This window comes from Silene latifolia, chromosome 5, assembly GCF_048544455.1.
Source record: "Silene latifolia isolate original U9 population chromosome 5, ASM4854445v1, whole genome shotgun sequence".
Taxonomy (NCBI): domain Eukaryota; kingdom Viridiplantae; phylum Streptophyta; class Magnoliopsida; order Caryophyllales; family Caryophyllaceae; genus Silene; species Silene latifolia.
This window is the reverse complement of record NC_133530.1, coordinates 90,312,363-90,325,301: the sequence shown is the minus strand read 5'-3', so window position 1 is coordinate 90,325,301 and position 12,939 is coordinate 90,312,363. Positions and strand designations below refer to the sequence as shown.

The 12,939-nt window shown below is 40.4% G+C and overlaps 3 protein-coding genes across 3 annotated transcripts; 1 reads left to right on the top strand and 2 right to left on the bottom strand.

Annotated features, from left to right (window-relative positions):
• The first annotated feature begins 5,147 nt into the window (after positions 1 to 5,147).
• LOC141657865 (histone H3.2) lies at positions 5,148 to 5,837 on the top strand. Its single transcript, XM_074465248.1, has one exon. It carries the CDS (start codon positions 5,252 to 5,254, stop codon positions 5,660 to 5,662), a length of 411 nt encoding a protein of 136 aa, XP_074321349.1. The 5' UTR covers positions 5,148 to 5,251; the 3' UTR covers positions 5,663 to 5,837.
• A 972-nt stretch (positions 5,838 to 6,809) lies between these two features.
• LOC141655749 (wall-associated receptor kinase-like 22) lies at positions 6,810 to 7,821 on the bottom strand. Its single transcript, XM_074462811.1, has 3 exons — positions 7,768 to 7,821; positions 7,202 to 7,579; positions 6,810 to 7,142 (listed from the first exon to the last, which is right to left on the bottom strand). Exons 1-3 carry the CDS (start codon positions 7,819 to 7,821, stop codon positions 6,810 to 6,812), a joined length of 765 nt encoding a protein of 254 aa, XP_074318912.1.
• A 378-nt stretch (positions 7,822 to 8,199) lies between these two features.
• On the bottom strand, positions 8,200 to 10,796 carry LOC141657863 (uncharacterized). Its single transcript, XM_074465246.1, has 4 exons — positions 10,129 to 10,796; positions 9,362 to 9,645; positions 9,027 to 9,251; positions 8,200 to 8,839 (listed from the first exon to the last, which is right to left on the bottom strand). Exons 1-4 carry the CDS (start codon positions 10,589 to 10,591, stop codon positions 8,321 to 8,323), a joined length of 1,491 nt encoding a protein of 496 aa, XP_074321347.1. The 5' UTR covers positions 10,592 to 10,796; the 3' UTR covers positions 8,200 to 8,320.
• Between the last annotated feature and the right edge of the window lie 2,143 nt (positions 10,797 to 12,939).

Here is a 12,939-nt window from a genome sequence, read left to right as displayed (position 1 = left end):
TTTATAAGAACTTCCTTACCAGCCCTCGACAACGTTTTCCCACGCCAACAATTCAGTCTTTTACTGAGCTTATCCCGAAGAATATCCGTCAAAACCTTTTTGGATCGCCCCACCACCGTGGGTAAACCCAAGTACCGCGAGTGCTCGTCCACTTCAGTGATGCACAGCCGAGTGGCTAGGTTGCTTCGACATTGTATCGGTACACCTTTGCTAAATGAAACGGTAGTCTTATCCAAGTTTACAAGCTGCCCCGACGCTTCCTCGTATCGCCTTAATATATTATTAATAACATCAGCTTCCTCCACCTTAGCTTTTGCAAAGAAAAGACTATCGTCTGCAAATAACAAATGAGAGATATGTGGTGCACTGGTCGAAATACGGATTCCATGGAGTGAATTTGTCTCGACGGCTCTCCTCATCAGGCTAGACAGAACCTCCGCACATAGGATAAATAAACAAGGTGAAAGAGGATCACCTTGACGCAAACCTCTAGACGGCCTGAAGCTGCGGGATGGTGCCCCATTTATAAGCACAACAAATGACCCGAAGTGACGCATTCCATAACCCGGCTCACCCATTGTCGATCGAACCCCATAACACAAAGGACCCGCTCCAAAAACGCCCATTCCACCCTGTCATATGCTTTCGCCATGTCCAGCTTAATAGCCATGAATCCGTCACCATGTCTGTTATTTTTCATGAAGTGGAAGAGTTCAAAAGCAATAAGCACATTGTCCGTAATAGCTCTCCCCGGAGTAAAAGCGCTCTGATTCTCGGAAACAATATCCCCCAAAAAAACCTTCAAGCGATTCGCTATGACCTTCGAAACCAATTTATAAACCACATTGCAGAGACTAATTGGTCGAAAATCACTAACCTTGTCCGGGGCTTTTTTCTTGGGGATCAATACAATATGGGTCATATTAACAGATCTCGGTGAAGCTTCGCCCCTCAAGATGGCAAGAACCGTATCCACCACTAGTGGACCTATCGAGTCCCAGTAGGTTTGGTAAAATAAACCGTTCATTCCATCCGGTCCTGGGGCCTTCAAGGGGTGCATTTGGTTGAGGGCCGTCACGACTTCTTCTTCATTATAGTCCACTGTCAGTAGCCTATTCATATCATTGGTAACTCGCCTGCCCACAGTATCAATAACATCGAAGTTTGATGGATTCGACGACGTGAAGAGATTTTCAAAATAATTGACAGCTATTCTTTCGACATTGTCCGCCCCTGTATGTTCTGTTCCATCATCATCAACAAGCCTGCCAATGAAATTCTTCCTTTTTCGCTCCCCGGCTCTATTGTGGAAAAAAGCCGTGTTACGATCTCCATCTTTTAACCACAGAGCCCGCGAGCGTTGACGCCAATATTGCTCTTCCTTCCTTCGTAAATCAGCTATTTCCGCCACAATAACCCGCCTTCTCTTAACATTATCCTCAGTCCGCTCTCCCTCATTTAAGCGAGCTAACAACTTCGTTTTCCTCCCTATGTCCCTGCCCACTCCCGAGATACTGAAGCTTTTCCAAGCTCTCAACTCTCTGCTGCATTCGTCCAGAGCACGCACCAAGCTGCCATTCCCTTTTTCTACCCCTCTCTCAATAGCTTCCCTACATCCCTCGACCCCCACCCAAACTTGTTCAAATTTGAAACTCCGATTTCTTGAAGGCTCTTTGTTTCTCCTATTAAAGCAAAGCTTGATGGGCGCATGATCAGACCACTCTCTGTCAAGGTAAAACAGTCTCGCATAAGGGAATTTCTCTAACCATGGGGCCGTGCAAAGCGCCCTGTCTAGCATACATTGTCTATTTGCCTCTCCCACTTGCCCATTATCCCAAGAAAAATTATACCCTTCCCATGGCATGTCACGTAACCCACACTCTTCAACTGCTTCGCGAAAAATATTCATCTGTCTCTGCGGCCTACTGCCCCCTTTCATCTCCGTCGAATAAAGCACCTCATTAAAATCTCCTATACAAACCCATGGAATTTGCGACTGTCTCCCTAAGAGCCTAAGCAGCTCCCACGAAAGATGTCTATCAGACACCGAAGGCCACCCATAGAACCCCGTGACTCGCCACTCACCATCCTCTCCTCTAACAGTGAAGTCCATATGATGCAATGATGCAGATATAAAAGTACAATCGATCTCCTTCCTCCACAGAAAAGCAAGCCCTCCCGATCTCCCTGCACTATCTACTTCCATACCATAATACCCCTCCAATCTCTCCCTCACCCTCCGCATTTCACGACCACATAGTTTCGTTTCACAGAGAAACAACATGGCCGGGGCCTCCCTCCGTACCAGAGCACGGAGCGCTGTCACCGTGTCGGGGTTGCCCAGGCCCCGACAGTTGATGCTTAAGAGATTCATTGGGCCTGGCGGGGTTGCTCTAGGACAACCTCCGCCTCAGGTATCAAGACGCCCCCGTCTGTATTTAGTTTCGATTTTTTTTGAGTCATCTTCAACGGTATCTCCTCCCTCCCCCTTTTTCCCCCTTGATCAGATCCCTCCTCCCTCCTTTCCCCTGAAAAAGTTCCCATCTCCGCCCTCTTAATTCTTGTCCAACTCCTACAGCTTTCCTTCACCCCTGCCCCTCCTTTCTTTCCTCCTTCACTACACCCATCCTCCCCCAATTTATCCAGCCCCACAGCGTCCACCTCCATCGACAATGCCTCAACAACCGCATACCCTTTACCCATTTGTCCTCCATTCTCCGTCCCCACCATTCCCCTCCTCTGCTCCCCTTCTTCCCCTAGTCGTCTCTCCCTCAACCCCTCCTGATCTTCTAAATAGGTCACCCGCATATCAATGCTCCTCCCCTCCTCCCGCACCTCCCTTTCCTCCCCATGATCATCTCCTTTCCTTGACTGCGCACTCTTCTTCATTTTGAGGTCGATCGAAATAAGCTGCAGCTTTTTAATCATAGCTGATATCGTCTCATCATTGTCTTCCATTCCAGCAGCCTCGAAGCTTGATCTTAAATCTCTAGCTGCCTTCCCCTCTCCCTCTTTATTTGTTTTTATAACTTTCCATGGCGAAGCGCGTAACCAATCTCCAAACTTCAAATCGTCCTCTTCATAAGGGCCCTCGTCACAGTCTTTCTCGCCGTGTCCAATCACGCCGCATCCATAACAATACGTGGGAAGACGCTCATACTTTACAGGGAAGTTAATAGTACGTCCGTTCTTCATCCGCACTGGCACTGATGATTTGAGGGGCTCCTTAATATCATAAAAGACACGCACTCTAATTGCCCTATCGAGTTCAGCATTCGGTCCATGTTCAAAGCTTATAAACTTCCCCAAACAATTCCCAAGCTTCTGGGCGTTCACCAAATTCGTTCGTCCAGAAATAGGTAGGTCGTAAATTCTAGCCCAAATTGGAAAACGCGATAGCGGGACATCAGTTAATTTACCTGATGAGTTCGGCTCATTGAAACACCACATGAATTTGTCGAAATGCCATGGCTGGCCTTCCAAAACCCTAGCTTTATCCCTCTCGTGTCCGAATCGAAAAACGAAAGTCTTTTCTTTAGCATCGACAATATTTCCCATCATTGGCTTTATCGGGTTCCACAATTTAATCATTATCTCGATCGCTGCTTTCACATTAATGGCTCTTGACGCCCATAATTTCCCCACCAAAATCAGGTCATTCTTAGCACTCTCGTCATCTCCATCCTCTTCCCATTCGAAGGTATTACCCTCCTCCCCCATAGGTTCTTTCCCATCCCGATGTTGCCCTCGTGTTTCGCTTGACATTTGACACCTGCACGAAAAAACCAAAACAAACAAAAAACGAAAAGAGAAACTGATCTCACGAAGAAATTCGCGAGATGAGCCTCGAGAAAGAGGAGAAAACGAAGAAGATTAGACAGAAATCGAGGAAGTTTAGACGGTAGCCCTAGGAAACCCTAGACATAATTCCGTGTTCCAGACAAGCCCATTATTAATCCCTATATATTATGTTCTTGTCCTATGTATTTTATTTGATCCGTTTTAAGTTTAAGACGGAGTATTAGAATTTAGAATGTGAACATTGATATGCCAACGGGGTAGCAAAACCATTTTATACATCTTTACTTAAATGCGTATGAGAACGTGAACATTGATACGTCAACGGGGTAGTAAAATAACATGTGTCGCATTGCAATAGTTCCATTGTTTTACACAATTCGGGTTCAGATCAAGCTTTGGTCCTGAATTTGGATATCAGGTAGGATTATTCAGATCAACTTAATTTTGACAAGTTTAAGTTACCTCAGCCGCCTACTTCGACTACTTGCTAATAACTTATCAAAAGTCGAGAAAAAAATCATAGTATTTCGAATTAAAAAAAATCATAGTATCAAAAGTGTATGGGTAGTAGACAAAGTGAAATTTTCTAAAATTTAATAATTTATTAAATGCAAAAAATATGTAAGTTGTTACTTTTAACAATACTTTACGTTTTCACCCGTACAGTGCACGCAACGACGGATCTACTAAGGCCATTCCGGGGTGTGCGGACACCGGAAACAGATTTTTTTTTGCGTATTTTGTCTAATTTTCAGGCTAAAAAAATAAATTTATAACTTTTTTATGTGTGATTTTAAATATTAATCCGGACCCCGGTAATTTTTTTTTTCTGTATTCGCTATTGAGTGCACGGGTTTAAAAACTTTCTGTATTCGCTATGTAGCTAACGATATTTAACGCGTAAAAGACGCGTTGACAAACGTGAAAAAAGAAAATGGTAGTGTGGAGTTGAATGGAGGGAGTTCGTACTACTACAAGAATTGTTTTGTGGAAATAACATATGTATTGAACTACACAAATTCTTACTATAGACGGACACTATTAGTCTATAGCTATAGACGGATAGTGTCCGTCTATAATAAGACGGACTGATTGAACTATTGGGATGGGGCTTCTTTGTGTAGGAAACGAAATACACCCACAAGAAAAACACAAACGCTGTCCTTTCATCACACACGGATAGCGATCCGTGTGACATCCATTCAACCAATCAAGAACCGTCGATAACATCTTAATCCAACGGCTCTCACACCACTCTCAGAAAACACACCTTCCTCAAAATTTCACCTTCCTTCCCAAAACTCAAATTTCCCGCTTCATTTTCCACCTTATAAATACCCCAACCACCATCCCTCATTTTCCATCACAACCAAAACAAACACTCTCATTCTTCTCCCCCAAATATAATCAACTTCCAACACCTAATCCCGATCCCGCTTTCGATACCGAAATGGCACGTACCAAGCAAACCGCCCGCAAATCCACCGGAGGAAAGGCCCCAAGGAAGCAGCTCGCCACCAAGGCAGCACGGAAGTCAGCACCAGCAACCGGAGGAGTGAAGAAGCCTCACCGTTTCCGTCCTGGAACTGTTGCGCTTCGAGAAATCAGGAAATACCAGAAGAGTACCGAGTTGTTGATCAGGAAGCTTCCATTCCAGAGGCTGGTTAGAGAGATTGCTCAGGATTTCAAGACTGATCTCAGGTTTCAGAGTTCTGCTGTTGCTGCTCTTCAGGAGGCGGCCGAGGCTTATTTGGTTGGATTGTTTGAGGATACTAATTTGTGCGCTATTCATGCCAAGAGAGTCACTATTATGCCTAAAGACATTCAGCTTGCCCGTCGCATTCGTGGTGAAAGAGCTTAGGGTTTCAAGTATTGAGGAAGTAATCTGAGTAATTTCGTTGTTTTCTTTTGCTTAATTGAAATGTCGGGGAATGTAGTAGTATCTAGGTTTTATGTAGTAGTTGTTGATGTAAATCAAGCTTTTAGCTTCTGGAATGGAATTAAATGAAATGAAATCAAGTGTTTTTGATTTTCAATCTTGCTGTTTCTGATTTGTTACTTTGTTTTAATTTGGTTAATTATTAGATCTAAAATGTGTACTTCTTGATTAGTTCTTTCCTTTCTCCATCTCAATCATTTGTATACCTTCAATTATGAACCGAGTAATTGATTGATTTAACTTGGTTTATCTCCTCTCTTTGTGACTGATTACTGTAATGCTTAACTTGATTTACGCTTCTTTTCTGCTAGGCATGTTGGATCTGCACTAGTAGTGTGAATTTGGAATTTGAGTGTTCCGTTACATAATTAATTAGTAGCAAATTAGCAATTTGTCTGACTATCATTGTTAAATCAAATCGTCTTGAGATATTTATCTGAAATTGGATTGTACAGTTGAACTACACTCTTTTATGTACAACTGTACGAGTATTTTATACTGTACTTGTTTTGAGCAATGCTTCTCCAGTTCTGGGAAGCTAATTAGTTTTTGGTGGCTGTGTTTGTGTTCCACAGTAGTAACCCCAATTGACTAGAGGTGGTTTCATTGAATGAGCAATTGAATCCCCTAGCAGTCCTGTGTCACTGCTCGCGGAGGACAATTACAGGTATGCAACTATGGAGTATGGGCATAATTGCTATTTTACGATTTTTGCTAGGCTGAGCAGAATGAACTGAAGGACGTAGATGTGATCATAACCAGGGCTTTCCTCTTAATGCAGGTCTTAAGGCCTACAAAGGATTACAACTCCACTGAACTAAAGGTGATCACAGAATATGGATTATATACCTCATGCGTTCCGTCTACTACGTGTTACCTTTTGCCAAGTAATCTGTTTCAAAGTTTGGACTTTGCAAGCTTCAGTCTCACCTGTTAAGCTTTACTCCAACTATTGTACTTAAATTGATCCTGCATTTGCCAAAGCTCTTGAACTACTTTTATCATAGTCGGTCGTTCATCCCCTTTCCTTGCCACACATGGTATTGCAAGCCCTGCAATTTGTCAAATCTCACTGTTCCAACACTTCCCTATCTATCATCTCCATCATCCCATTTTTTTCTGCAGTTGAACCAAAGACATCAACCAAGTCGGTGCCATGTCTGGCCATTGTAATAGGATGTTTTCCTGTCAACAGCTCTAATAACAAAACCCTGAAACTATAAACATCAAACTTCTCTGTAACCTGCGCAGTTTCAACGTACTCAGGATCAGTACATCCCGGAGATCCAATAACAGGTCCATTTTGAGTTGTCTCCCCAGGAGTAAGAGTCACCGAGTAGCCAAAATTCGACAACTTTGCTCTAAATGACTGGTCGAGAAGTGTAATGAATGATTGAACAGCCTAGACATAGCATTATGCATATAAGATAGAGCATACACAGTGCCAGTTGCGACCTTTACTCGATCAGACCATCTTATACGATTTTTATCAGAATAGAGATGTTTAAAGAGGCTTCCATTAGGCATATACTGATACACCATCATCGGTATATATGTCTCAAGACAACTACCATAGATCTTCACCAAATTTTCATGATTCATGACCATTGATATCGCGGCCTCAGTTAGGTAGACACCAATTAGGAGGTGATTCAGCTGAAAATCTCTAGAGACTTTTACAGCTACAACTTGGTCATCTATGAGTCCTTTAAAGACAGTGGATTGAAGGTTACCGACAACTAGATTGGGATCATAGTTGTTTGTAGCATTCTCAATTTCGACAGTTGACAGTATTTTCAGCTGTCTTGATCCTGTATCATGGCCTCTGCTAAGAGCAATCTGTTTTTCAAGGAAAATAACTCCATTGGAGTCCGGTTTCGGCTCTGTGCTATACTACTTTGTTTGTGTTTGACCCATCAGTAAGGAATAATGTGGAATCAAAGTAATGATGAGTAAACAAGTTTTGCAGTATATGGGGTTTGATTAAGTCAATAATTAATTAAAAGTACGGAGTAATAATTAATTACTTCCTGTATTGATTTGTTGACTTCCTGTGCTGGCAGTTGTCTATCATCCTGCATAATTCATGGTGACAGAATACTATCATGGTGAAATTAAACGAAAGCTAGTCGATTTCGCTAGTGGGCTTACCTTCGTCTTGGAAGGTTCGTCTCTAAAATTGTCTCATCATATTATTGTTTGCAGTGTATTTACTTTTACAATTTACTTGTTGATTGGTTGCTTTAATAGCTAGTACTCCGTAGGAGATTGCTGTTAATTTCCCAACTATTCTATAGTAATACGAGTATACAACCTTCTTTTTTACCAATTACTCCGTAATCCATAAGTCATATTTCATCATTCATATAGAGGAGTTCAAATAAAGGTCATTCATTAATATGTGAATGAAATGATATTTACGCGACTCGATACACAAACCTAAAATGAAGCAATTGTTCTGGCTAATTAGATCTACCATAGAGACAACATCAAAAATTCTGATATAGTGATACCATACACCAATTCACATATGTACATGTAGCAAACACCAATACAATTCGCCGAATGAATAAATGTAGTCTAAACCCAATTACCAGGGAGCCTGAAGTTGTGAAACCTGAAAGACTCTTCCCCAGCAGTGTCCCTAGCAAATCCCAGTTTCGATTCTTCACCAATAACCTCGCTTTCATACTCCTCAACATTGGATGACGATAAATCAAGTGGGCTATGGTTACCATTAGAATGGTCTGGACTCTGAGGTTGGGCCAGGGTCGGGGATGGCATTGCAAGAGGTGCAGGCCTACGGTCAATGTGTCGTCTTGGGGAAGGCGAACTATTATCCCACATAAGAACATGTAGGAGGATCGGTACCTTAGCATGGCGGTGCAGTGAGAGCTTTTGGCATAGAGAAACCGTGTCAAAACATTGGATGGCGCCTGTTGAAGATACTATCCATGGTAGCACCTTCTGATTGTTTACCCGCGAGATGACTAGGAGCTTTGAGTCCCTCATCGCCTCTCTGTATAGTGCGTTAAGGCCTGATCTTTCTGATGGGACGTCCTCACTTCCCTGTAGAACTGATGAAACGTATATAAATCCCTGCAACAGCAACACAGTATTAGAATGCACTGGGAGACTGTTTTTAAATGACCATAATGTATTTGTGATTCCTACTTCAAAACATAAAAACGTACAGTTTGGCGGATAATTTTCTGTAATGTCAATTGTCTAATTTCAGTAGCGCAACGAATAGGTGAAGCAAGTGGTTAGACAGAAGAATGGCTACCTCCTCAGTACGACTGATGACAAAACCAAGCTTCACATCGCCCTCTAGTATTTCTATTTCCACTGCACATTCTTCAATGGGAGAGTACCAAAGACGAACAGCTCTGACTACGCCAATGTCAACTCCATGGTAGTCCTCAAACCCATATAAGCTTGCATTCGCTAGCTTTGGCAAGTCTGACAGTGACGAAGTGTTCACCCTAGAAGACGCTGTCTCACCTGAAATCTGCCCAAAAAGAATGTAACAATGCTTAGATCAACCCAAATCAGAATGCTGTCAGGAATTTCTAAATGTTCGGTCATTCAGATAGTTCAGTAAGGTAAAGGGCACATTACCTTTGTTAGAAGGGACTCCGTTTGTATGTTGGTGAAGACAATGGGAATACCAGACGACTGAGCTGAATTGAACCACGCATTGGCTTTGGCAATAGTATCCTCCAAGTCATTATAGCGATCCGAATCCAAATCAGAAACTTTGGGGAGAAAAAGAATGGACATAAAGCTGCTTGATTTGGGAACTGGTAGCATTTCCTGCATCTTCCTTTCCCATGGATACGCCACATACCCGTCTTGTAGCTGTGCACTGTTTAATGCATCATTTAACCTGGACGTCCTTGAAGCTGTGCATCATTCAGTTGAAATTAGATTGCTTACATTCGATGTAATAGCATGAACATCCATTTTACCCCAATTTCGTACCATCCGATTTCCAAATGTAACTAGACTAGATTAGAAACACAAATGTCGCCAAATATGACCCGTATCCTATACAAACCAATTTAATTGGTACCGATAAATATAACAAGAAAACAAGAATACTATTTAACTTCGAGTTTTAAACACAAATGTTGCCAAATACGACCCGTATCTATACAATCAATTTAATTACATGGCTTTCTTTTTTGAATTCTTTAATTAATCAACTACGACTATAATAACATGTACACCGTATGTGATTACGTAATGTTTAATTAGTTGTTAGAAATTAGATCTACTTTAGACAAAAAAATGCTTAAAGTCAACAATATTAAGTCAACGGTAAATTGAAAAAAAAAAAAAAAAGACGGAAAATGAGATAGCGTCACCGCCTACGAAGGAATCACCTTGGAGACGGAGACATTCAGATTCAGTACGATCAAAGAACGCAACGACGTAATTAGGATCATCAATAGCTCTCAAAACATACTTATGCTTCTTCCTTCCATCAGGAACAATACAAGCATTCAACTCGGCCGAGTCATTAAGCTCACCGCGTCGTACCCGAACTCGAATCGAACTCACTTTATTCTTGAAACAATTATGCAACTGTTTCTGCACTCCGGAATTACCGTCTTTAAACGGAGCTCGTAAATTGAGATGACCGATCTCGATCTCTTCAACAATATCTCCGCTTTGGAGTAGTCCTCCGCTCCACTCTTCCGCGCGGGAGGTGCCTCGTATGCACTCTACCGCGAGGACTTTTGTGGAGCCGGAGCTGGTGGTCCAGGTTGGTGACCAGCGTCGCGAGGATGCGACGCTGGTTGAGGTTGATTCTCTTGCTGATTGTGCTCGGTCTAGTGCCGCCATTTTGTTATTATTAGGATATTAAACCGTTAATTGATGATTTAGTGTGAGACAGTTTTTTTATTGGTTCGGGATTTAATTGAGGGGAAGACGGAAGGAATAGAACGGAGGGTGTAATTTAGTTTTATGTTGGGAGGAAATTGGAGGAGAGAGAATCTTGTGGCGGGAGAAATTGTCAAAGTCTTCGATTGGTTTGGGTCAGTTTGGAGGGAATTATAGTTGGCTGCTACATACTTTTGTCCTTAACTAGTTTTATTTATTTATAGGATTAGTTGAATTTTAATTAAATTTAATTGGAGATTGAAGATGTTTTGAGAGTGATATTTGTTGTGGAATTCATTAAATAAGTTTGTTGTCATTATGAATTGAAAGAGAATTTGTTATTAAGATATACTTCCTCCATTCAACTCCACTTTACATGTTTGTTTTATCACGTTTGTCAACGCGATTTTTGCGCGATAAATATCTTTAGCTACGTGTTTTCAAAAATTATAAAAGAGAAATATTTTTAATGTACTTTTAAAGACGAATCAAATAAGATCCCACATGAATATATTTTATCTTATGTATCGAGAGAAAACTGAAATTGAATGTCCGTTTGTGAATAGTGTGCAAAAGAGAAACATGCAAAGTGGAGTTGAATGGAGGGAGTAAATGGTTATAAGAAAATGGTAATAAGTAATTTTGATGAACGACTAAAGCAAGCGCTCGAGCTGTGGTTATCTTTGTCTTAATTACTTGTTTGCCTTTTTTTTTTTTTTTAATTTCGTGAAGATATTTTAATAAAAGGCAAACAAATGACTTTAACGGAGAGAGAGATTTTTTACGAATTACTTTGTACTCCTTATGATTTACTACGGGTAGTATGGAATTTGCTTGATTGTTAAACTTTCATTATTTAAGGCTGGGGCTAGACCGTTAAAGCTCAATTTAACCCGTAATATTTTCTTGTATACTCCGTTAAATTTAATTTATATGGACTATTTACATAAAATTAATGTCTTATTTCTCAATAGGTTTCACTTATTACGGATATATTCGTCACAATTTTGTGACGGGTCAAGTATCACCCACATTGGTAGATAAGACAAAAAGTAAAATGCATAGAGAATCATAAATGACTTATTTTTATTCTCTCATATGGATTTTATTTGATCCGTCACAAGATATCGGCCGTCATAAATGAGAATTTGTGCTTAATTCCTATCGCCGTCCTCTTATTTGATTTCGTAGTCAATTCTTTGTTTCTAATTCTACTATCGATCTAGTTGCATGTGAAGGCAAAAAACTAACACTTCTTTTTAAAACAATAAATAAACCATAAATTTGTTTATGCATAGTTGTTCCATTATTTCTAGTTAAAAATGATGAAGTAATTTGACTAATTAAATGAAAATGAGCAAATGAGTCAACAAGCATCTAAATACAATAACACGTGTTTCCTATTGACCTAGACCTTAATGTCTTTGAATCTGTCACTCTCCAAATTTCGATGCAATTTCATGGTTTACAAAAGCTAAGAACGTACGGATTATATAAAATCAATTGGTCTCCCTTGTGACGGGTTACCATTTGTGGCAGATATTTTATGAGTTAAAATGGTAACAAGATGAGTTAGTGGAGAAAGGGGACCACATAAATAGTGTTGCAGAGAGAGAAAAAGTGGGTACTTTGTGAGGTAAAATGGTATCCGTCACTCAAGAGTGACGGATATGTGCCGTCACAAACAAGAATTTGTGATATAAAATGGAGTTTCAAGTGGACAAACAATCCCAAAATAATGTCATAGGGAGCAAGTCAACAAACTTAACCAAGTACTCTAGGAAGTAAAGACAAAATAAATTCAACGAAATGTGAACGTCGATTTTTCCAAACTAGTTGAAATTTTGCAAACGCCTGGAAATTTTGACAAATTATTATGAATTTGAGTGGGATGTTAGAATATATGTCGATATGTTCAGATATCGACATATCATAATTAGAAAATACTCCCTCCTTCTCAGTCAATTGTTATCTATTGCTTTTGACACAAAGATTAAGGAAAGAACTATGCAATGAAATGTGATCCACAAAAGGTTGCTAAAAATGGAAATAGATAACAATTCAATGATACACCTCAAAATGGAAATAAATAACAATTGACCGGGACGGAGGGAATACGATATATTCAAATATATCGTATAGAATAATGTTGTGATTTTCTAGCATATAATATTTTCGGTTACCGATATTACGAGATTTTCGTTAGTACTATATATCCATCATAATTATAATAGTTAGAGACACAACGAACGATTCAATAATACAACGATTAGCTTTATGCTTTCTCACATCTCGAATTCTAAATTTCT